Source organism: Anomaloglossus baeobatrachus, chromosome 5 (assembly GCF_048569485.1).
Source record: "Anomaloglossus baeobatrachus isolate aAnoBae1 chromosome 5, aAnoBae1.hap1, whole genome shotgun sequence".
Taxonomy (NCBI): domain Eukaryota; kingdom Metazoa; phylum Chordata; class Amphibia; order Anura; family Aromobatidae; genus Anomaloglossus; species Anomaloglossus baeobatrachus.
Genome location: NC_134357.1, coordinates 527,528,198 through 527,551,151, shown reverse-complemented (window position 1 = coordinate 527,551,151; position 22,954 = coordinate 527,528,198). Strand labels below are relative to the sequence as shown.

The following is a 22,954-nucleotide window of genomic DNA, read 5'->3' as shown; positions in this document are numbered from 1 at the left end:
CTCGTACACACACGGCTCTGCTCAGTACACCTCGTACACACACAGCTCTGCTCCATACATGTTGTACACACACGGCTCTGCTCCGTACACCTCGTACACACACGGCTCTGCTCCGTACACCTCGTACACACACAGCTCTGCTCCGTACACCTCGTACACACACGGCTCTGCTCCGTACACACTGCTCTGCTTTATATATGTTGAACACGGGCAGCTCTGCGTCGTACACAGATGACTCTGCTCCGCGTATCTCTTACAGAGGTAGCTCTGCTATATCCACACTGTAAACCCCTCCTGACCCCACACATAACCTTCACCTCATCCTGCACCATGACAACCAGCACAGCAGTCCTGCATACAGAGGAGCTGATCATGTGACCCCTGACTCCTCCCCTCCATGTGACATCATCACAGGTCCTGTAAGCACAGAGCAGCCATATAACTTGAACAGGCCCCTCACATGTGATAGGTTGCGTGTTGAAATGACATCATACCTGGAAGGAGCCCGTACATTCTAGCATCTACCATATATCTATTGAGCGGCTCTGCAGGTGGAGGTATGTGGAGATTCCCCATTATGGGGCACAGGACATATTAAAGGGTTTGTCCACTACTAGGATAACCCCTTCTGATTCCACGATTCCCCTAAGTAAAATAAAAAAGCCTATACTCACCTCCCATAGCAGCACCATTCCTCTGGTGCCGCAGTTCGCGTTCCCAGGGCTCAAGTGACGTAACGTTACATGGTCCCACTTCCAATCAGCATCGGCTTCTGTCATCCCACCTTTGGACCAAACAAGCAACCAACAGGAAGTTATCACTCACTTCCTGTTAATTGCTCATTTGGTCCAAAGGCGGGATGACGGAAGCAGGCGCTGATTGGATGCGGCATCATGTAATGTCACTTGAGCCCTGGGAACACAAACTTTGCACTGCTTTATCGGCACTGGTATGGGAGGTGAGTATAGGCTTTATTATTTTACCTGGGGAAACATGGAATCAGAAGGGGTTATCCTAATAGTGGACAATCCCTTTAAGCCCTTTAACACTTTAACTATTTCAGTGTTTTTATGTTGTCATATCTTAGATGTAGATATATGAGGTGCTGGTATTTGTAGTACGGGCTGTACATTGCAATGGAGGCATTTTGGAAACATAATTCAACGAGATAGACAGACTGGTTTTGTGGCCATATCTGTACTTTATCTTCTTTTCTTTATGACTTATGTTTGTTGCTAGAACAGCGTTGGGGTCATTTTGTTAGGTTCTTGGTTACCATGACAACACATTAGAAGCACTAATGTCTAACAACTTGGGAGGTTTAAGCCTATATGCGCATGCTGCAGTTTTTTCTGCACACAAACTGCAACCAAAACTGCACCTTGTCATAGAGTCTGGAAATGCAAAAAAAAAACCCACTTGTAATAATGGTGCGTTTTCGTTATTGCGTTTTTTAAAGGAGAAACATAATATGATAGGATAGGATAATTGATAGCTGGAATAGATAGAAAAAAATAGAAAAATTAGATGGATAGAACATATAGAAGAGATAACAAGAAAGAACAGATAAAATAAATGGAAATAAATAACAGAATAGCTTGATAGATAGAGGGATAGCTAGCTTGGCCAGCTGTTTTTTAAATTTATTTTTTTTGTAAAAAAAAATAACGTGGGGTCCCCCACATTTTTCATATCCAACACAGGAACAGCAGCAGCTGCGGCCTGCAACCCTCAGCTGTCTGTTGTATCTTGACTGGCTATGAAAAATAGAGGGGTTCCCTTTTTTTTATAAATTATTTAATTTATTTATTTAAAAAAAAGACATAGGCTTCCCCCGTTTTTCTAAAACCAGCCAAGATGCAGCAGACAACTGAGAGCTGATATTATTAGGGTGGGAAGGGCCATCATTTTGCCATTTCCAGCCTAACAATAGCAGCCCACAGCCGCCCCAGAAGTGGCGCATCCATAAGATACACCAATTCTGGCGCTGTACCTGGCTCTTTCCGTTGCCCTGGTGTGGTTGCAAGTCCTTGATTAGTGATGGCAGTCATCTTAGACCCCAACCCATCACTAATCTGTAAGTGAAAGTAAATAAACACAACCCCCCAAAAAATCCTTTATCTAGAATAAAATACAAAAAGCACCCTCTTTCACCACTTTATTGACCCCTAAACACCTCTGGAGGTCCGAAGTAATCCACACGAGGTCCCACAGCGATTTAGCTCTGCTACATCCCTGTCCTGTCGCAGTGAGCGTCATAGAATATGATTTGAGGTCACAGCAGGAGTCCATGTGTCATTAAGTCTACAACTGAAGTGAGACGCAGGTGGAGGACTCACCTGAGTGACGTCACAGCTGATCGCGTGGCTCACTTCAGTTGCGGCGGCTTGATTTGCGGTCACAGGTGTAGGACTCCAGCTGTGACCGGAAATCACCTGAGTGATGTCACTGTGTTACGGTTGCTGCGAGCACTGGAGACTATGTCCAGATTTCTTGCTACTGCACATGTGCGAGCGCTGGAGACTAAGTCCAGATTTCTTGCTACTGCACATGTGCGAGCGCCGGAGACTAAGTCCTATCTTGGAGCCATTGCACATGTGCGGGTGACATCATCGCTGACACAAGGTCACATGTCTCTGACACCTTCTATGCCGATTGGTCGCTGGTCATGTGCTTGTGATGCCTTGCTCGGTGATAGGCCAGCATGACGTCACTCCTGTCGTTCTGGCAGCGGATTGGCCCTGGTGTCCTCCATCTTGGATGAGGCACAGAGTCTATATAAGACCCTGACACACGCCGCATGGTGCTCAGTCCTCTTGGTTCATGCATAAGAGTAGACGCTCTGTGCGCATTCCTCTAGGCATTCCTCTGTCTATGCTAGGTGAGCGCTACCGGCAGGGTAGCGTTCTTATACCTCACAGCTTCGGCTGCTGTCCGTATCCTTACCTCTTAGGGGAGCGGACATAGGCAGGTGCCTGAGGCACATGGTCTGGCTGGGCCTTGTGGTTCGACTCGTAGGTGGACGTTGCCGCTAGGGTAACGTTCCTTATACTGCGTCTGGCAGTTGTTCGTATCCTCGCACACTAGGGGAGCGAACAGAGGTAGGAGCTTTGTGCGGCTTACGCTGCTGTTCGTCTCTTTTGCACTACTAGAAGAGCAGACCTAGGCAGGTGCCATATCTAGTGGTTCGTGTCCTCGCACACTAGTGGAGCGAACGCAGGTAGGAGCTTTGTGCGGCTTACGCTGCTGTTCGTCTCTTTTGCACCACTAGAAGAGCGGACCTAGGTAGGTGCCATTTCGCACACATTGCCTTTGTCTCTGTGATTATTAACAGAGATCATTCCACACACCCTCCAAGTAAGGGAGGAATTGCTTTACTTACTTATTATATGCTTCTGTGAGTTAACAGAGGTATTGCACTCTGCCATAGTCTGCAGCAGAGTCTTTGCACGGTGGACCCTGACTGTCTGATAGTCCTTTAGGTTTTATTATCAGACAGCCCCCCGTAACACACTGCTTATCGCGTGGCTCACTTCACTTGCTTCGTGGAGCTCACAGTGGGCAGTCTTGTTCTATGGCGCTCGCTGTGACCGTCAGATGTAGCAATGCTGGAAGCGTCGTGGGTCCTCATGTAGATTACGTCGGACCTGGAGGGGTGTATGGGGGGTTAATAAAGTGGTGAAAGAGGGTGCTTTTTTGCCTTGTATTGTAAATAAAGGATTTTTTCAGTGTTCGTGTTTCACTTACAGATTAGTGATGTGCGGGTGTCTCGTAGACGCTGCCACGACTAATCTAGGACTTAGTGGCAGCTGTGGGCTGCCATTAACTCTTTATTACCAATTGCCACCACACCAGGGAGCTGGATAAAGTGCCTGGACTGTCACATCTAATGGAGTCTGAGAATACCAGCCCCCAGCTGTGGGGCTTTATCTTGGCTGGGTTTCAAAATTATTGGGGGAAACTGCACTGTATATTTTTTTTTTTTTTAATATTTATTTTTTATTTTACTATACGATATAGACCCGCCCACCAGTGTCTGTGATTGGTTGCAGTCAGACAGCTGTCACTTAGTGTGGGGGCGCATCTTGACTGCAAATAATAATAATATCAGTGTGATTTAATAATAAACCAGACTTCCATATCATAATATACTCCCCAGATTGACCTTCCCTCATATACTCCTCTCTAGTGATGTGTGAAACCAAACTGTAAAGTTTGGGGTTCGTACTGGACAACACAGTGTCTGGTATTGAACTCCGAACACGGAATTCTCACAGATGTTCATTGTATAGTTCATGTTCCAATGCTGAATAAAGGTGGTTGAAAGGCTGCAGCCAATCAACAAGCTTTTCGACTGTGGGCACTTTCAGACCCATCACAACCATGCCCAGTATTAACCTGGCTGTGTTTACCCTGCCCACCACAGGACCCAGCCTATACAAAGGCTGGATTACAGGTGGCACCGTCGTTCTATTCTGCAGAGTGGCCTGGCAGAAGCGGGTGCAGAGTGGCCTGGCAGAGGCGGGTGCAGAGTGGCCTGACAGAGTGCACTTTTTTGGGTTGCAAAGAACGAAGAAAACATCAAATATGGACTGTGGTGCTATTGGTGGTGGTGGAGTAGCTGCTGCAGGGACAGGAGTGGTCGATCTATGCCTGCTACATGCCCAAATGAAAACACCTTCCTCTGGTGCACTCATCATCAGGACATTTGGTGTAATTTTGTAGGCCTGAGTATCACTAGACAAGCGTTCAGGCCAGAACAAGTAGAGGCGGTTTTAGATTAGATGGCTGAGTGTGCCTACAGATCCTTTGCTTTGTCTGTCACTCATTCCCCTGCTGAAAGGGCAGAGTTTGCATCTGCGGCCCATGGGCATTTCTCTTCCGCCTCACCCCCTTCCAAATCAACCAAGTAGTCTGAGTCATGCAGTAATCACTTTAGCTTTTTGATGACTCTGCTGGCTGGAGTTCTATGGAACATCCAACTGGACCGGCCCCAGAACTGGAAGAGATCGAGTTCACTGATGCCCAAACACTTGTTGTGTTTGAGGACGAGGTATGTAGGAGGCCTAGTGGACATGGCCAGCGGACCACTGCGATGATGACGGAACACAGGTGTCAACTGCTGCAGCTTTCTGCAGTGTGCAGACCAGTAAGGAGGGCAAGACTGAAGATTGGGTGGAAGTTCTAGATCCCACATGAAGTCAAGGCCACCTGGGTGATGTTTGGAGGAAAAGTTGATGGTCACGCTGCCCCTGCTGCATAGTCAAAGAGGGAGCAGGGTACAAAAGTCGAAGGCGTTCTGGCGCATATCCTACCACCACAGAGGATTGCTGGACATTTCTCTGTCCATGTTGCCTCCTACTTCCTGCACCGCCTTCTCATCTGGTCAGCATAACACCTGCATCACCAACTTCAGCACAGCCAGAGGAAAACAATAGCAGGCTGTTCTAAAACTCATTTGTTTGGGGAGAAAATACCACATCACGCAGGAGCTGTGGACAGAGATCAAACAACAGACTGATGAGTGGTTGGTGCCTCTGAATCTCAAGCCCTGTCTGGTGGTGTGCGATAACAGCTCTGGGCCTTGCAGATTTGATGCACATCCCTTGCATGGCACATGTGCTGAATTTGGTGGTGCAGAGGTTTCTGAAAAATTGCTCCGAGATGTCAAAGTTGCTGCAGAAAGTCTGTGCCGTCTTTGCGTGCTTTCAGGGTTCTCACCCTGCTACTGCTTGCCTGTGTGTGCTGCAGCATCACTTCTGCCTTCTTGCTAACCACATCATATGAGATGTACCCACAAGGTGGAACTCCACTTTGCATATGCTGGAGAGACTGTGTGAGCAGCAGCAGGCAATAGTGGAGTTTCAGCTGCAGCATGAACAGGTGAGACACCGTTTGGAACAACACCACTTTATGAACTACGACTGGGCCTCCATGTGGGATGTGTGTGCCGCGTTGCACTGTTTCAAGTACACCACAAACATGGGCAGCGCTGATGACGCCTTCATCAGTGTCACTATCCCACTTTTAAGGCGATGATGGATAAGGTGGTGACACAGGAGAAAGAGGGAGGAACAGGGACCATTCACATGATTATCAGGCCACTCTTCCACACATTTCTCGAAAGGTGGGTTCCTGTATGAACAGTGGCCAGATACACAACTTTCCAGCCAGGGAATAGTTTTGAAGAATTAGGAGGATTAGAAACTGTGTGCACAGCAGGATGGCACTCAAAAGAGCTCTTGGGCATTACTAGTGTATAGCTGGGGAATACAAAGCACACAGATGTTACACTTCCCACCGAGAACACCTTGTTGTTGCTCCTGGGCCACTTGGCACACATGAGTGAATACATGTGTGGCGCCCCTGACCTGGTCTGGCACCACTGAGTACTGCACCCATGCTGGGTCAGTACAACACAGGTAATCCTAGAGGCTGACTAGGGTGTGGACACACGGAACACTAGTAACCAGGAGCACACGCACAGCTAGAGGGGGCCCCTGAGCAGACTCAGGGAGGGGGCGTGGCCCTCGCCTCCCAGCTAGTGGTGGGTGGTGTCACTGGGAACAGGGAATGTGCAGAGGCAGGCACAGAGGGGAGGTAGTGGTGAGCCAGTCGGCTGGTGGAGTTGAGAGAGCAAGGAAGTGGAGTGCAGAGAAGCTAGACCGACACTGCACCGTTCGTGGCTGCTGGCGGGGGAGAAAGGGCTACCTGGTAGTGCCGCTCGAAAACCACCTGAGGCCGGAGTGCAGAGAGGTGGCTGAGTACGGGGACTGCCAGTAGACCCTGCCCAAACGGGATACAGGTCCCCAGAGCAGGGGCCCATTCACTTGGCCTGCTCAACCTGCCGGTGAGGGCACTTTATCCGCCTCACCAAACTTAAACAGAGTCCGCAGATACAGCAGCAATGAGGGGCCCTTAAGTGACTGACGGCAAGCAGCCAGAATTACTTGGTCCACGCTGCCCGCAAATGGCCCAGAAAGGGGAGAGCGGCGTAGGCGACTTCCCTGTGTGATCCCAGAAGGACTTCAGGTCGAGGTCACCCCAAAACCAAGAAGGGCTAGGACGAGTTAGCAGTCACCCCTACAACAGCCGAAGGGATACCTGATTCCTCTTGGTCCACCATAGCATCGCCTGGGTTAACTCACCCCTGCCACCTTAAAAACCCTGAAAGACATTACTGCTTTGTGTGTGAGTTCTTCTGCGACCTGTGGTACTACACACCTACAGCGGGCCCTGGGGCCAGCCTCACATTTGGGAGGCCACAACATCCAACTGCACCTACCATCGGTCCCAGGTGTTCCCTAAACTGCAGTGGCAGTTGCCCTGACCGCAATACCGAGAGTGGCGTCACAAATCCCCTTGAAGGTAACATACCTGTGACCAGAAAACTACCAAGCCCGTGGAGACCCTGCGGCGTCCGGCATCAGAAGGTAATGCGGGGCTCCATACATACTGCAATGCCTGCGCAATGACAGCCAACTTGCCCTGGATTGTTAAAAGTGCTGATTACTGGGTGGCCACGCTGCTGGATCCCTGCTACAAGGACAATGTGCCATCCTTATTTCCATCACTGGAGATGGATCGGAAAATGTGGTAAGTATAAGCGCAAATGACCGCAAGGGCTCGGGAAGCAAAAGGCAGAGGAGGAGGAAGAAGTCGCCAGCGCAGCTGGGCCACCAGCACCACCTCAAAAAGGTGGGTTAGCTTGGCCGAAATGTGGAAAAGCTTCCTCAGCAGCCCGCAACATCCGGCTTCACCATCTGATATGGTCCTTATTAGCAGGAGGCAGCGTTTCAACAACATGGTGGAAGAGTATGTGTCCAAAGTGTATCTGTACAAAGTGATGGGTTTGCCCTATTTAACTTCTTGTTCTTCAAATTGGAGACATGGCCTGAGCTTGACCAATATGCCTTGGAGGTACTGGCCTGCCCTGTGGCAAGTGTACTGTCAGAACATCTATTTAGCACAACAGGGAATGTGATCCCAGAAGGGAACATCCGCCTGTCCACCGCCAACGTAGGTAAGCTCACATTCATTAAAATGAACCAGGCATGGGTCACACAGGACTTGTCCGTACCTTTGGCTGACTAGAGAAGTATATCAGCCGCACTCAGCCATTCTAATACTCCACTGCAGTTTGTTCGTTCTATTTGCCAATGACAAACCCAATGTTTTGTGGTCTCCCCAAATAAAAAAAAAAAAAGAATACAACTGTGTTGGCTACCACCTCCTCCGCCTCTTCCACCTACACCGCCATGTTCACCTCCTACTCAACTTCCTCTTTCACTTGAACTTCCGCCTCTTGGTTGAAGATTATCGTTTTTTTATTTTATTTTATTATTTTGTTTTATTCTATGTTATTTTAAGTAATTCTCCTATCTGCATTTGTTTGCAGGGAAAGTGTCTTGCTCTTTCTCCCATTTTTCAGCCCATGAGCCCTTACTACGACCATTTACAGCCATTTTACAGCACCATATTTCGGGTCCCCATTGACTTCTATGGGGTTCGGGGTAAAGTTCTGGTGCCGAACAGAACTTTTGGCTACAGATCAGCCAAACCCGGCAATCCTGAACATCCACGGGTCCACTTATCTCTACTCCTCTGTGCAAGGTGGGATAACTCATATAATATCTTCCCTTATGTTTACCCTTATTATCTCTGGTAATTGCATTATTACACGGGATCTTTATGATGTTATATCATTATGTTCTTTTCATTCAGGTCCCTACAATATCGGATCCTCTCAGTGGATATATTCTACATAAGAGAATTTTCCTGATTGACCCATCAAGGATGGATAGGGACAGGGACAAGATGACGGAGAGGATATTACACCTCACCCTAGAGATCCTTTTCCAGCTCACTGGAGAGGTGAGAGATTCTGATGATGTCACATTACATAATTCTTATCTATGAGAAGAACAGATGGACAGAACTGGAGAGGTGAGGACTCTGGAAATGTCTGCAGTGAGATTTATTAATGTGTCTCTCCATAACCAGGATTACACAATAGTGAAGAAGACCTCTAGTGAGCACTGTCAGGACCCTGTGTCTGAGGAATGGGGAAGACCCCTAAGCCCAATCACGGAGCCTTCATCTTACCCCCTGATACATGAGGACATCAATCACCAGAAGATTCTAGAACTCACCTACAAGATGATTGAGCTGCTGACTGGAGAGGTGACACTGCTGGGAATGCTGGGCCATTATACAGTAATGCTATGAAGGGATCGGGGGATGACGGTATCATTGTATGTGTCAGGTTTCTATAAGGTGTCAGGACATCACCATCTATTTCTCCATGGAGGAGTGGGAGTATTTAGAAGAACACAAAGATCTGTACAAAGACGCCATGATAAAGGTTCCCCAGCCCTTCACATCACCAGGTAATAGACAGGACTAAATACACACAGCCTGTAATTATCTGTATGTAAGGAATGAATTCAGGCCCTTTATGTGTTTCCTCCAGTTCTTTCCAGTGATAGGACAACACCAGAGAGATGTTCCCGTCCTCTTCTTCCACAGGACTGTAACCAAGGAAATCCCAGTGTTCCTCAGGATCATCAGGTAGATGGAGAGAAGGTGACATAAACTCTTCCCAATGATGTGTAGATGGCTGTGAAGGTCTTGTTTTCAGTCTTGTTTTATCTACCAGTATTATATGTTTTATACTTGTGTAATGAGAACGGTGGAGATGGCAGGATTAGAACTCATCATAGATGTGATTTCTCCATCTGTCCGTGACTTTAACAATATTTGTTTCAGGGTGAAGATTTGACCCATATTAATACTACAGAGACATATGTGAGTGGTGACGAGTGGTGTAAAGTGGAAATTCCTACATATGATTACCCAGGTGAGTAGTGATCGCAAAATTCATGCTACAAGGACATGGAGATTGTTGCTTTGAAATCTGGCATCTGCTACTTATAAGGCATCAGTGTTGCTTACTCAGACCCTTGTAAGAGGCCATCAGGTTTGTCAATAGGGATAACTGTGGCATCAACTAAATCATCCTACTCTTATAAATGTTAGAGCAGTGCTCAAAATGCTTGAATAAGGAATGGAGGAAAAACACAGTCCTACATTGTGCTCACCACCCTTGAGACTGAATTATCTCAGGCACACCTAGGTGATGAGATTGACACACACTCTATGCTGGCAGTGCTGACCATTTGACAAAGTGCATAAAGGAGAGCAAAACAAGGGAGTCTTCTATCACATTGGCAATCATGGCAAGCTGTATGTTCGGTACCTTGCGGTCTGACTGCTTTAGCATCTAACAAAAGAATAAGTATTGGGTAGTTATGCTCTCAGATCCTCACTAGAAAAACAAAATGAGGGATTTTTTTCTTGCTTCCGTAAGGAAGGCAAAAGTTGGTGAAGTACTAGGATAAATTTTCTACCCATGCTACACCAGCAATAGCTAATACAGTTTGATTAGCCAGTTTTTCAGATGCTGCAACCTGATATACATTAGCCACATGCACCCCCCCCCCCCTCGATCAACCAGGTTGACACGCAGTGACTACCAGTTTTCCGCCATGTACACGGGAAACAACTCCAAACAACAGGAGGTAATAATGAGGAAAGGACCACAGGAGAAAACCAAAGAGGACTAAGTAACAGATAACAACACAACTTTCACATAGCAAATGTTCTCTAAATGGCTTCCTGGCCCTCATATTACAGGTTCCCTCTAGAGGCAAGTATAGCAAAAACTATCACCAGTGGTTACCTGGACTAGAGGGGAAGTCTTTATAGCAAAGCTATTTAGCAATAGAGAACAGCTGACTATTGCTTAGGCCTCTGTACACATCAGTAAAAAACACACGTTTTTCACTGACATGTTAAAGATTTATTTGGCCCTCCGTGTTCTGAGATTTTAGCACACGTGTGTTTTCCATGTGCTCTCCGTGATAGCACACGGAGATCAGGCACTCCTATAACTTAACCCTAGCAGCGCTGGATAATGGAGAAGCTGCACAGCCAGCAGTATTACCCTGAGCAAGTGTGTATGAAGCCCTCCTCTGTGATCTCCTGACACCAGAAATAGGAGGGACCACTCTCCGTCATGGTACCATCATGACACGGGTTTAGTTGTACCTTGACTGTACCCTTTCTCTGGCAGATGCCCTGACCCTATGGATTTGTGGTTCATCAGATTGGACCAGTGGTAGGAACTCACCCGTTTTGTCATCGGTGTACTATATTGTCCAATTCCCAGTGTTATGTTAGAGAGAGTATTCCGCTTGGAGGTTACATCCTCACACAAAAGCAGACAAGAATGTCATCTTCAGGTGTAGAATATTTTACATTTGTAAAAATGAATCAGGCATGGATCTGGGGAGATTCTCACACACTTCTTATTGATGCCAATGATTACATTTGCCATTACTGACCGTAGGGACTCAATATTTATCACCAGTAGTGATGGGCGAATAGTGACTATTCATGGTCCGATTACGCTTACCGAATTCCAAGTTCTATTCCAGTATTCGTCACGACAAGAACAATTCTCAGGATCCCCATTGACTTCCATTAGGTTCGTTATTCGTGATGAATACTGAATTATTACTTTAGGATTCATTATGAATAATACAAAGATGAACTGTATAAGCCATTCAAGCTAAATATGACAAGTCTGAAACTGATTGAAAAAGGGTAATTTTTGGATAGTTGAAAGAAGACATTGCTTCTTCATGGTCCATTGTTTCCTTCTGCTGATGGGAATAAACCCTGCCCTATACAGGAAAAAAATTATCCAAAAGCAATCAAACTTCTTCCACAACACACACACATGGCTTAAAAAAGTAATTGTTTTCTCACAGACCAAGCTTTCTTCCTGTACCTGGGAAAGAGCGCTACCCTACACATGAAAAATGTATCCCCAAACAACTTAAACATCTTCTAAAACAATATTTTTCCCTTCTTTGAAAAACGTAATTGCTTATTCTTAATCCATACTGTTCTGGTAAAGTGGGTTAAAAACTCTGCCCCACATAGGAAAAATGTCACAAGAAATATACCTTAAATTGCTGTCCAAAAAACTTTTTCCGTGGCTTAAAGAATCAAAGCTATTGCTTCTTTATTTTCCAAACAATAAACCTGTTGCTACTTTACACAAAGGATAATGTTTGGGCCATTTGTTAAATCATGGATTCTTCTGTATACACCATATGTGAATAAACACCTGCATAGCAGACAACTGGGATAATTGTTAGATCAATTTTTAATTTTCAAAAGAATTAAGGGGAAAACTTTTCTCCTAGCAAGGACTGACAAACCAATCTGGCTGTCAGTGGTGAGGAGTCTTATAGCTGCAATGCTCCTCTGGGTAATATTCAAATTGTCTCTTCAGGGAGGATGAGACAAACTCTAGTGCCACCTATTGAAAGTAGCAATCCTAAAAGTCAAAAGTAGCCCTTTAACAAGCCTTTTCATATGACCTAAGAGTTATGCCAGATAAGAACCTCAGTAGAGCTTCTCATTTAGCCAGATCAGCTCTCATACTTTGCACTGACTATGATAAGGCTTGTTAAAGGGCCACTTTTGACTTTTAGAATTGCTACTTCCGATAGGTGGCACTAGAGTTTGTTTTCTTTCCTCCCTGAAGAGACAATTTGAATATTACCCAGTGGAGCATTCCGCTATAAGACTCCTCACCACTGACAGCCAGATTGGTTTGTCAGTCTCTACATGGAGAAAAGTCTTCCCCTTTAGACCCCAGTAGAGCTTCTCATTTAGCCAGATCAGATCTCATACACTGCACTGATGAGGGACCATCATCCCGAAACACTGTGTCTGCAGATTGAGGTTCTGATCTGGCATAACTCCTAGGTCATATGAAAAGGTTTGTTAAAGAGCCACGTTAGACTTTTCGGATTGCTACTTCCAATAGGTGGCACTAATGTTTGTCTCCTTCCTCCCTGAAGAGACAATTTAAAAGAATTAATAACTCTGAAAGTGCAATGTGTCATTAAACACCAATTTATTCCCACCAGTTACCATTCACTTATCCATTTATGTTCAGGTTACTTTTGACATTGCTAATGCAGTCTTTCAATTAAAGAGCTTTAAAGGGGTTGGGTACACTCCTAGGAGTGTTGTACTTGTATTTTCAGAACAGGTGGAAGTTTTTGTGCACTTTCGATTCACAGTAAATGTATTAAATGTAAATAGAATGCTGAGGTCAAAAGTTGTGCAAATTTAATCCAAATTAAATTTGAGTAAAGTCGATGATCTCCACCTGGCACCTTTTCTGATTAGCAGCATCAATATTCAGAAAGAGTAGCTGATGTGACATGGTCCTTGACTAATAGTATGGCTCTTTTTTGAGGACAATAGGAAGTAAATTGGGCCAGCCATTCATCCTCCTTCCTCATTCAAGTTTCACCCCCGTACATACACCAAAATAAATACGTAAGTGTTAAGATGTTCAGCATTTATTTTCCCCAATTGCACACTGATTTCTGCAGCACAACCATGTGGGGATCATATGAAAGGCTGGCAAATAACTTGTTCAGATACATCCCGCTTCAAATTAAATGCAATTTCTGACCCAATATTGCCTAAAACTCAGTTGCTTATATTGCTTGTGGCTAGAGATGAGCAAACCTGCAAATGTTTGGGTTCGATGGGTCGGCTGGACTTTAAAAATAAATAAATAAAATGTCCGGTTCAGGACCAGACTTTAACCCGAACTTGAGCCCGAACCCCATATAAGTCTAAGGGACCAGAACTTACATGTTATAAAATGGCGTTAGTAAGGGTTAGGTGGCTGCAAAAGGAAGCAAGATGGGTATTCAAACAGGACAGTTATACTTACCAAGATTTCACACGGCTGTCACATTGCTCATTAGATCTCATGAATATTCACTGCTGGCATCTGTGATTGGTTGCTCTCACAGTAGCTGTCTGGGTCCCAGAAGTGAAGTGTGAAAATAAATAATTGAAAAAAAAATGGCTTAGGTTAGTTTCACACTTGCGTTGAACGGTATCCGTTGCATTTCGTTGTGTGATGGATGCACCGGATGTGTTGCATATAGTGGCGCAACGGATGCTACAAAACAACGGAATCCGTTTTATTTTTTTTTTTTACAGTTTACCGGCGGCAGACTATTTATTGTGAACGATCAGCTGATCGCTCACAGCAGCCGGTTGCCGGGTGATCAGCTGATCGCTCCCAGTAGCCGGCCGCCAAGTGATCAGCTGATCGCTCCCAGTAGCCGGCCACCGGGTGATCAGCTGATCGCTTGCAGTAGCTGGCCACCGGGTGATCAGCTTATCGCTCACAGCAGTCGGTCGCCGGGTAAATATCGGGTATAAGTAGGCAAAGCACTTTGCTTGGTTACCCGATATTTACCTTGGTTACGGGTGCAGGGAGCCAGAGAGAGCATGCGCAATGAAATCCTGAGGATTCCGCTGCTCAAAAAAAAGTTACATGCTGCGTTCCTCCCGCTGGGCGGAAGCAACGGAGCGTCGCCCAGCGAAAGCAACGCAGGTCCTTTTGGCACAATCCTTCATCCATACAAGTCTATGGGAAACAGCGGAATCCGTTAACGGATTTCGCTGTTTTCCAAAAGGGCGGATTGTGATGGAAGGAAAAAACCGCAAGTGTGAAAGTACCCTTAGGGTCCCCGGTATTATCATACTTATCAAGCAGACAGCTGAAGGCTGCAGCCCCCCACTGTGTGTGTTATCTTGGTTGCGTATGAAAATACGAGGGCCCCCATGCAGCTATTTTTAAATTATTTAAATATTTACAGCAACGAAAGGCAGCAGTTGTACATTGCCAAGCAATTGCCCCCTCCATATTTTGGAAGTGTGTGAGTGATTTGCTCTTCTTGCACCTGTGATTCCTCCACCTAGTCTGGGTTTTGCTGCATCCTGCTATTGCATTAGTTTTTGGCCTGGGCAGTGCACAACTGTTGCCTTTCATTACTGTAAGTATTTGCTGATTTTTGGAGGATATTTATTCCTCTTTTTGTTGCGATTTTATATTTAAATGCACCTAGGACAGAGTAATTCTATAGCTGTGTATACATTAAATGGAAGTAAACTCGGAACTACCGAACAGGAGAAGGACTTGGGTATTCTCATTACAAATAAGCTGAACAGCAGCACTCAATGTCAGGCAGCAGCAATGTCAGGCAGCAGCTGCTAAAGCAAACAAGATTTTAGGATGTATAAAAAGAGAGATTAGATCCCGGGATCACAACGTTTTGTTACCCCTCTATAGATCACTTGTAAAGTTACATCTGGATAAAAAGCGATTCCGGCAGCTAAATAGGAAAAGGTTCTTTACAGTTAGAGCAGTCAGACTTTGGAATGCCCTACCACAAAAGGTAGTAATGGCAGATACTATAACAGCTTTTAAAAAAGAGCTGGATGATTTCCTCAGTACACACAACATTGTTGGTTATAAGTGACTTAGGGACAAAATGTAGAATTGGTGGAGGAAGGTTGAACTAGATGGACCTAGGTCTTTTTTTCAACCTATGTAACTATGTAAATAAATAATTTAAAAAAAAACGACATGCGGTCACCCCACTTTTGATACCCAGCCAAGATAAAGCGGACAGCTGTGGGCTGGTATTTTCAGGCTAGAGAGGCCCATGGTTATTGAGCCCTTACAAGCCTAAAAATAGCAGCTTGCAGGCACCCCTGAACTGGCGCATTCATTAAATGCGCCAATCCTGGTGCTTACCTGGCTCATCCGAATGGCCTGGAATGGTGGCAATCGGGGTAATATAAGGGGTTAAAGACAGCTGTTATTTGTCAAAAAATAATCGCTCTCATCAACAAGGTTAATAATGGGGAAGTGTCTATGAGACTCCCCTACCCATTACTAATTTTGTAAGTAAAAAGAAATAAACATAAAACACAAAGAAAGATCCTTTATTTAAAAATAAAAACACCTTCTTTTTCCGATTTATTAACCCCCAAAACAACCCTGCAGGTCTGAAGTAATCCACACAAGTTCCCATGACGATTCCGGCTCTGCAACATCCTGATGTCGCAGTGTGCGGTCACATTAGAAAACGTGACCTATCATTGCGGCATCTGGGACACACTAACAGAGCCGCAGCTGTGAGCGGTGACGTCAGTGAGTTCACCTGAGGTCACAGCTACTGGTTCCCTTGGTATCGCAGCTGTGTCTTCAGGTAAACTAACCTAAATTGAACTCAGTGACCTCACCTCAGGTGAAGTCTTTGAACTCAATGCTGGATTATTTGATTAGGCGATGTGCGCACATTGAGCATTAGATTGCAGACATTTCTGCACCAAATCTGTATCTCCTAGCAGAAAAAACGCACCGAAACTGTATAAAAAATGCATACAGTTTTGATGCGTTTTTTTGCCAGGATATGCAGATTTATTTATTTATGCTTAAACACTTCACTTCAGGGACCCTGACAGCTAGTGTGAGAGTAACCAATCACAGACGCTGGCACGCCGACAGTATGACTACAACCAATCACAGATGCTGTCACAGAGGGTGTGCAGGAGAAGCAATGAATATTCATAGAGGTTAATGAGCGGACCTGGGAGCAGTGTGACAGCTACGCCTTAACTCGGTAAATATAATTGTCCTGCTTTATTCCCCATTTGCCTATTTATTTTATTTATCCGGGTGGCCGAACCCGAACTGTAAAGGCTGCTTTACACCTTACGATATCACATACGATATCGTATGCGATCGTACCCACTCCCATCGTATGTGCGGCACGTTCAATTTGTTGACCGCGTCGCACAAACGATTATTTCCCGTCACATGTACTTACCCTTCCATACGACCTCGATGTGGGCGGCGAATATACACTTCCTGGAGTGGGAGGGACGTTCGGCGTCACAGCAACGTCATGCGGCAGCCGGCCAATAGAAGCGGAGGGGCGGAGATGAGCGGGACGTTAACATCCCGCCCACCTCCTTCCTTCCGCATTGCCGACGGGAGCCGCGTGACGCAGGTAAGATCTGTTCATCGTTCCCGGGGTGTCACACACTGCGATGTGTGGTACCTCGGGAATATTGAACAACCCGACGTGCAATTTTAAGGAAATGAACGACGTGTATGCGGTGAACGGTTTTACGTTCAATCGCAACCGCACGTAGCTGTCACACACTACAACAACACTAACGATGCCGGATGTGCGTCACTTACGACGTGACCCCGCCGACACATCGTTAGATTTGTTGTAGCGTGTAAAGCCCGCTTTACGCAGACTTCGCTGAGAAGTCTGTGTTCAGGGTCCATATATAGAAACAAGGTGTTTAGTATGGACCCCGAATTTTAAAGTTCGGGTTCACTCATTATTACTTATGTGCGATCCTCAGGTTAGGTCATCAACATCAGAGCAGATAGTCAGACGCCCTTTCCAATTAGTTGTTATGAGCTTTGGTGCTGAATGGAGCTGAACAGCATCGCTCCATTAACTGTGTATCGGATGCTCATGAGAACTTCAGTTGAGCTCGTATTCAAGTAAGTCAATAGATACCGCTAAACTGAACTGGTGGCTAAGGCTGCATACACACATCCATCTTAGTTTGTTCATCAATCAATCTTCCATGTATCATTTATTTGGCCTCTGTGGTACATCTGTTATTACATCCTTTTTTTCCTTCCATATTAAAAATTGAATTTTTTTTTTTTATTTTTTTTACACTTAACAATTGATCAATTAAAACTGGTTGAAGATTGTATGGAAACTAATCTAAAATGGATATCTTGGTTTTTCATCTATTTTGCACAGATCCCCATCAACTTGAATGGTCAAGTCTGATCCCCAGAAATAAATAAGACTAAGGGACCCACGCTAAATTTTATGGAGTGTTCACACCGATCCATGAAAAATAACTGGTGGGCATGGTTCATTTAAACTGTATGGGTCAGTGTGCTGTCCATTTTAAAAAGTCACAGCCACCGATAATAACAAGAAATGTCTGAACACAGTCTTAAATTGGTAAATTCATGTGCTCCATTTTCCAAACTTTTAGCCATAAAACTCAAATGTGGGGAGTTAGCAGATTATCCGCGTGTATGAGTTAAGGGATAGGGAAGGCAGGATTTTTTTGACAGCATGAAAAGGCTAATGACTACACCAAAATTCTGTCTTCTGCTTTTTTGATTGGAAACATTTTACTCATTTACATCATGATCTACTTACCCAAGAGTCTATGGTTAGAAAGTGAACTTTTTTGTCACCCATGTCTTAGAAGTAGTTGAGTTTTGCTATATAACTTGCGAGTTCTATGCACATTTATATATAGGAATCATTTAAAAATGTATTTTTTTTATATTATATAAAAATCATTATACATTTTATTTTGGCAGATGACTGTACCATAAGATCAATGGAACATGTGAGATCAAATTTTGAATCAGATGATCTTTTTACACAAGATACATATGAAGACCATGCCATTATCCAAGCTATACCATCAGCCCTTCACATTGAAGATCTATCATCTCATCATTTTAATCAGCTCCTATCGTCTGATTTTTTAAAAACTATTAACAAAAACAATCGGAGAAGTGTTAAAAGTCAAAGAGCTCTCACGGGAAAATCATTTTCTTGTCCAGTATGTGGAAAATGTTTTGCCCGCAAGTCGATCATCGTTGCACATCAAAGAACTCACACAGGGGAGAAGCCATATTCATGTTCAGAATGTGGGAAATGTTTTAAACATAAATCAGATCTTATTAGACATAGAAGAACTCACACAGGGGAGAAGCCATTTTCATGCTCAGTGTGTGGGAAACATTTTAGGCAGAAATCCATTCTTGTTACACATGAGAGAACTCACACAGGCGAGAAGCCATATTCATGTTCAGAATGTGGGAAATGTTTTACAGATAAATCAAATCTTGTTACACATCAGAGAATTCATACAGGGGAAAAGCAGTTTTCATGTCTAGAATGTGGAAAAGGTTTTAACCAGAAAATAGATCTTATGAAACATCAGAGAACACACACAGGGGAGAGACCATTTTTATGTTCAGAGTGCGGCAAATACTTTAAGCAAAAATCAAGTCTTGTTTCACATCAGAGAATTCACACAGGGCAGAAGCAATTTTCATGTCTAGAGTGCGGGAAATGCTTTAACTGGAAAGTAGATCTTGTCAAACATCAGAGAATTCACACAGGGGAGAAGCCATATTCATGCTCAAAATGTGGGAGACGTTTTACAGATAAGTCAAATCTTGTTAGACATGAAAGACGTCACAAAAGGGAAAATATATTTTCATGTTCTGAATGAGGGAAATGTTTTACAGATAGATCACCTCTTGTCGCAAATGAAAGCTGTCACACAAGGGAGAAGCCATATTCATGTTCAGAATGTGAGAAATATTTCTCTTGAAAATTAAAATTTTCTTGTCCTTCCCAAAAAAAAAATCAGAAAGGGAATAAGCCATAGTCAATCACATTTAAATTGTGAATGTTTCCCCAAAACTCTACTTAGGCTACAAACATCTACTTAATGTTATTTTTTAAACTTGTTTTGTTGAAAAAATGTAATGAAAAACAGATACAGTCAAAATCAGATAAGTACAAGAAAAAAGGGAAAGTAGTTTAGAGCCTAAAGCGGGCTTTACACGCTGCGACATCGCTAATGCGGAGTCGTTGGGGTCACGGATTTTGTGACGCACATCCGGCCGCATTAGCGATGCCGTTGCGTGTGACACCGATAAGCGATTTTGCATCGTTGCAAAACAGTGCAAAATCGCTAATCGGCGACACGGGGGTCCATTCTCAATTATCGTTACTTCAGCAGTAACGAGGTTGTTCGTCGTTCCTGCGGCAGCACACATCGCTGCGTGTGACGCCGCATGAGCGAGGAAGCTCTCCCTACCTGCCTCCAGGCCGCTATGCGGAAGGAAGGAGGTGGGCAGGATGTTACGTCCCGCTCATCTCCGCCCCTCCGCTGCGATTGGGCGGCGGTTCAGTGACGTTTCAGTGACGTCGCTGTGACGCCGCACGGACCGCCCCCTTAGAAAGGAGGCGGTTCGCCGGTCACAGCGACGTCGCCGGACAGGTAAGTATGTGTGACGGCTCTGGGCGATGTTGTGCGGCACGGGCAGCGATATGCCCGTGTCGCGCAACAGATGGGGGCGGATACCCACACTAGCGATATCGGGACCGATATCGCAGTGTGTAAAGTAGCCTTAAGTTATTATGAAAGGGATCCTGACAGCTGATGCATGCTGCCCGAATCGTGGGCAGCATGTATCAATCACTGGCTATATTATCCCAGCCAGTTATGTTTGACTTTGAAACACTGCAGCATATCAGGGGAAAATATGCTTTTATCAGCTACGGGGGACTGAGACGCTCTGTTCATTAGTAGTACAGGCGGGTTCCCGGCGGATTCTCCCTAACCGCTTACAATGACTGACAGGTTTCTGTCTACCTGCGTGTATATGAAAAGACCTGTTCGTTCTTGGTGGCGGGCTGGGAGAATATGGGGACTAATCTTTACTACTAGTTTAAGTGCATTTTGGTCCCCAGCAGCTATTAACCCCTGCACCTCCCAGCGAATTTTCATTTTTGTTTTTCCCTCCCTTTATTCCAAGAGCCACAATTTTTTTTTTTGTCAATAAAGCCATATGAGGTCATATTTATTGCTGGACAAGTTGTACTTTTGAATGACGCCATTCATTTTGCCTCATAATGTACTGGAAAATGGGGAAAAAAAAAATCAAACTGAGGTGAATTTGCAAAATAAGTGCAATTCCACAATTCTTTTTTTTTTTTATTTACCATTTTTACTATATGGTAAAATTGACCTGGCATTATGATTCCCCAGGTCAGTAAAAGTTCGTAGATACCAAACATGTATAGTTTTACTTTTATGTAAGTGGTGAAAACAAAATCAGAAATTTGTAAAAAAAAAAAAAAAAAAAAGAATTGCGCTTTTGTCGCCATTTTCTCAGACCCGTAGCGTTCTCATCTTTCGGGATCTGAGGCTCCGTGACGACTTATTGTTTGCGTCTTGAGCTGATGTTTTTAAGTATACCATTTTTGGGTAGATGCAATGTTTTGATCGCCTGTTATTACATTTTAATGCAATGTTGTAGTGACCAAAAAAAGATAATTCTGGCATTTAGATTATTTTTCTCGCCACGTGTGTACCTATCAGATTAATCGATTTAATATTTTGATAGATCGAGCATTTCTGAACACAGAGATCCCAAATGTGTATTTTTTTATAGTTTTATTTTCAATGGGGCAAAATGGAGGTGAGTTGAACTTTTAGATTTTTTGATGGTTCTTTTCATATTTTTTAAAACTTTGTTTTTACATTTTTTATTGATTTTATTAGTTCTTTTAGGGGACTTTATGCGTGGACAGTCTGATCGCTTCTGCTTATCAGAGCACATTGCTCCGATCAGCAGAAATGCTGCTCTCCTGTGAGTGACGACATTCACAGGAAACGAGTCATGACAGCGACAGGGGTCATCAGCTGACCCCACGCTGCCAAGGCGACCCAACGGTGCCCCCTAATCACGTCACAGGGCCACCAATGATGGCAAGGAATACAGCTATCCCCACCGGCGCATGTTAGATTGCGCTGTCAGAGATTCACATGGCAATCTAAGGGGTTAAAAGGCACAGGTGGATCTCCAATCCACCCATGCCTGTTAGCTGCACATTTGCTGATCAAATGACACGTGTGGGGAGTAATGCGGGTTTGCCGCATGAGCCCACATTAAAGTGATAGAACCGACCAAAGACGTATAGATAAGTCATTGGTCGTGAAAGGGTTAAAAGCATGTTGTTCTATGAAACACCGCAGTGTTTCAGTGTCAACAATGCCTGGTTGGGATAATACAACCAGTGGCTGATACATGCTGAACATGGTTTAGTCAGCTTGTACCAGCTACAATATGCATTTATGATATCCATGCAACTACCTAGACACATTTGTTATCCAAAAAGCATATCACCCATGTGCTTTAAATATTTCATATATACAGTACTGTGCAAACGTTTTAGCCAGGATTGTAAAAAATGCTGCAAGTAAGATTGCTTAAAAAAATAAGTATTAGTTTATTTGTATCAATTAACCAAACGCAAAGTGAATGAACAAAATCTAAATCAAATCAGTATTTGGTGTGATCACCGTTTGTCTTCAAAACAACATCAAATAATTCATTTGTCTGGGTAAACTGGAACACTGTTATTGAGAAACTGAGCAGGAGGACATTCCATAGATCTTGGAGAAGTAACCACAGATCTTCTGTGTATGAGGCTTTAACGAAATGCAAAGTGTATGAATAAAAGAGGAATCTGAATCCAATAAACATTTGGTGATCACCCTTTGTCTTCAGATCTTCTACGTTCAGTTTCGCACAGTTGTTAAAGGATCTCGGCATGGAGGTTGTTTCCAATCACCTCGGAGAACTAACCACAAATTTGTGTATGTGGCTTGTGTTGATCCTTCTGTCTCATGTTATCCCAGACAGACTGGATGATGTGAGATCAGGGATCTGCAGGCTCTGGGTTATCACTTTCAGGACTCCCTGTTCTTCTTTATGCTGAAAATAATGCTTAATGTTTGGTTTCATTGTCCTGCTGTAGAATAAATTTGGACAGATGGTCAGATGCTTCCATGATGTTGTTGCATGGTGTATAATTATCTGACCTTATTTCTCAGCAATGAGTTATACCCATCTATTTTTTTTTTTGGAGAAGTCTGGGCAGAAGTGGTTTTCATGGAAGAATTATGGTTAAAGACAATACCTAGTGCCATGCATACAAGACCAAGTGACTCAACTATGCACAAAAACATAGATACTAGGGTGCAGAAAAATGTCAGCAGGTGATCTGGACTGATGGGACAAAAATATAATTATTTGGCTGTAAGAGAAGACAGCTTGTTTGCTGAAACAATGCACAAAGGTACTATAAATGTCTGTCACACGGTGTTCAGCTGTGAACTCACCAGG

At 44.3% G+C, this 22,954-nt stretch overlaps 1 protein-coding gene across 3 annotated transcripts; it reads left to right on the top strand.

Annotated features, from left to right (window-relative positions):
• The first annotated feature begins 500 nt into the window (after nucleotides 1–500).
• On the top strand, nucleotides 501–22,608 carry LOC142312138 (oocyte zinc finger protein XlCOF8.4-like). Of its 3 annotated transcripts, none has more exons than XM_075351031.1 (8): nucleotides 507–557; nucleotides 8,399–8,613; nucleotides 8,725–8,874; nucleotides 9,004–9,183; nucleotides 9,266–9,389; nucleotides 9,473–9,570; nucleotides 9,769–9,859; nucleotides 18,338–22,608. In XM_075351031.1, the coding sequence occupies exons 3-8, from the start codon at nucleotides 8,797–8,799 to the stop codon at nucleotides 19,261–19,263; spliced, it is 1,497 nt and encodes a 498-aa protein (XP_075207146.1). In that variant the 5' UTR covers nucleotides 507–557; nucleotides 8,399–8,613; nucleotides 8,725–8,796; the 3' UTR covers nucleotides 19,264–22,608. The 3 variants fall into 3 exon arrangements, with proteins under 3 accessions (XP_075207148.1, XP_075207146.1, XP_075207147.1); XM_075351032.1 differs by lacking the exon at nucleotides 507–557 and adding an exon at nucleotides 881–958; XM_075351033.1 differs by lacking the exon at nucleotides 8,399–8,613 and having other exon boundaries at nucleotides 501–557.
• Nucleotides 22,609–22,954: the final 346 nt, after the last annotated feature.

What these genes read in the sequence shown, in the direction of transcription:
- LOC142312138 (XM_075351033.1), top strand. Translation starts at nt 8,797, where the DNA reads ATGGATAGGGACAGGGACAAGATGACGGAGAGGATATTACACCTCACC. An exon ending in CCAGCCCTTCACATCACCAG is followed by an intron (nt 9,390 to 9,472) that starts GTAATAGACAGG and finishes TGTTTCCTCCAG; the next exon opens with TTCTTTCCAGTGATAGGACA. An exon ending in TCCTACATATGATTACCCAG is followed by an intron (nt 9,860 to 18,337) that starts GTGAGTAGTGAT and finishes TTATTTTGGCAG; the next exon opens with ATGACTGTACCATAAGATCA.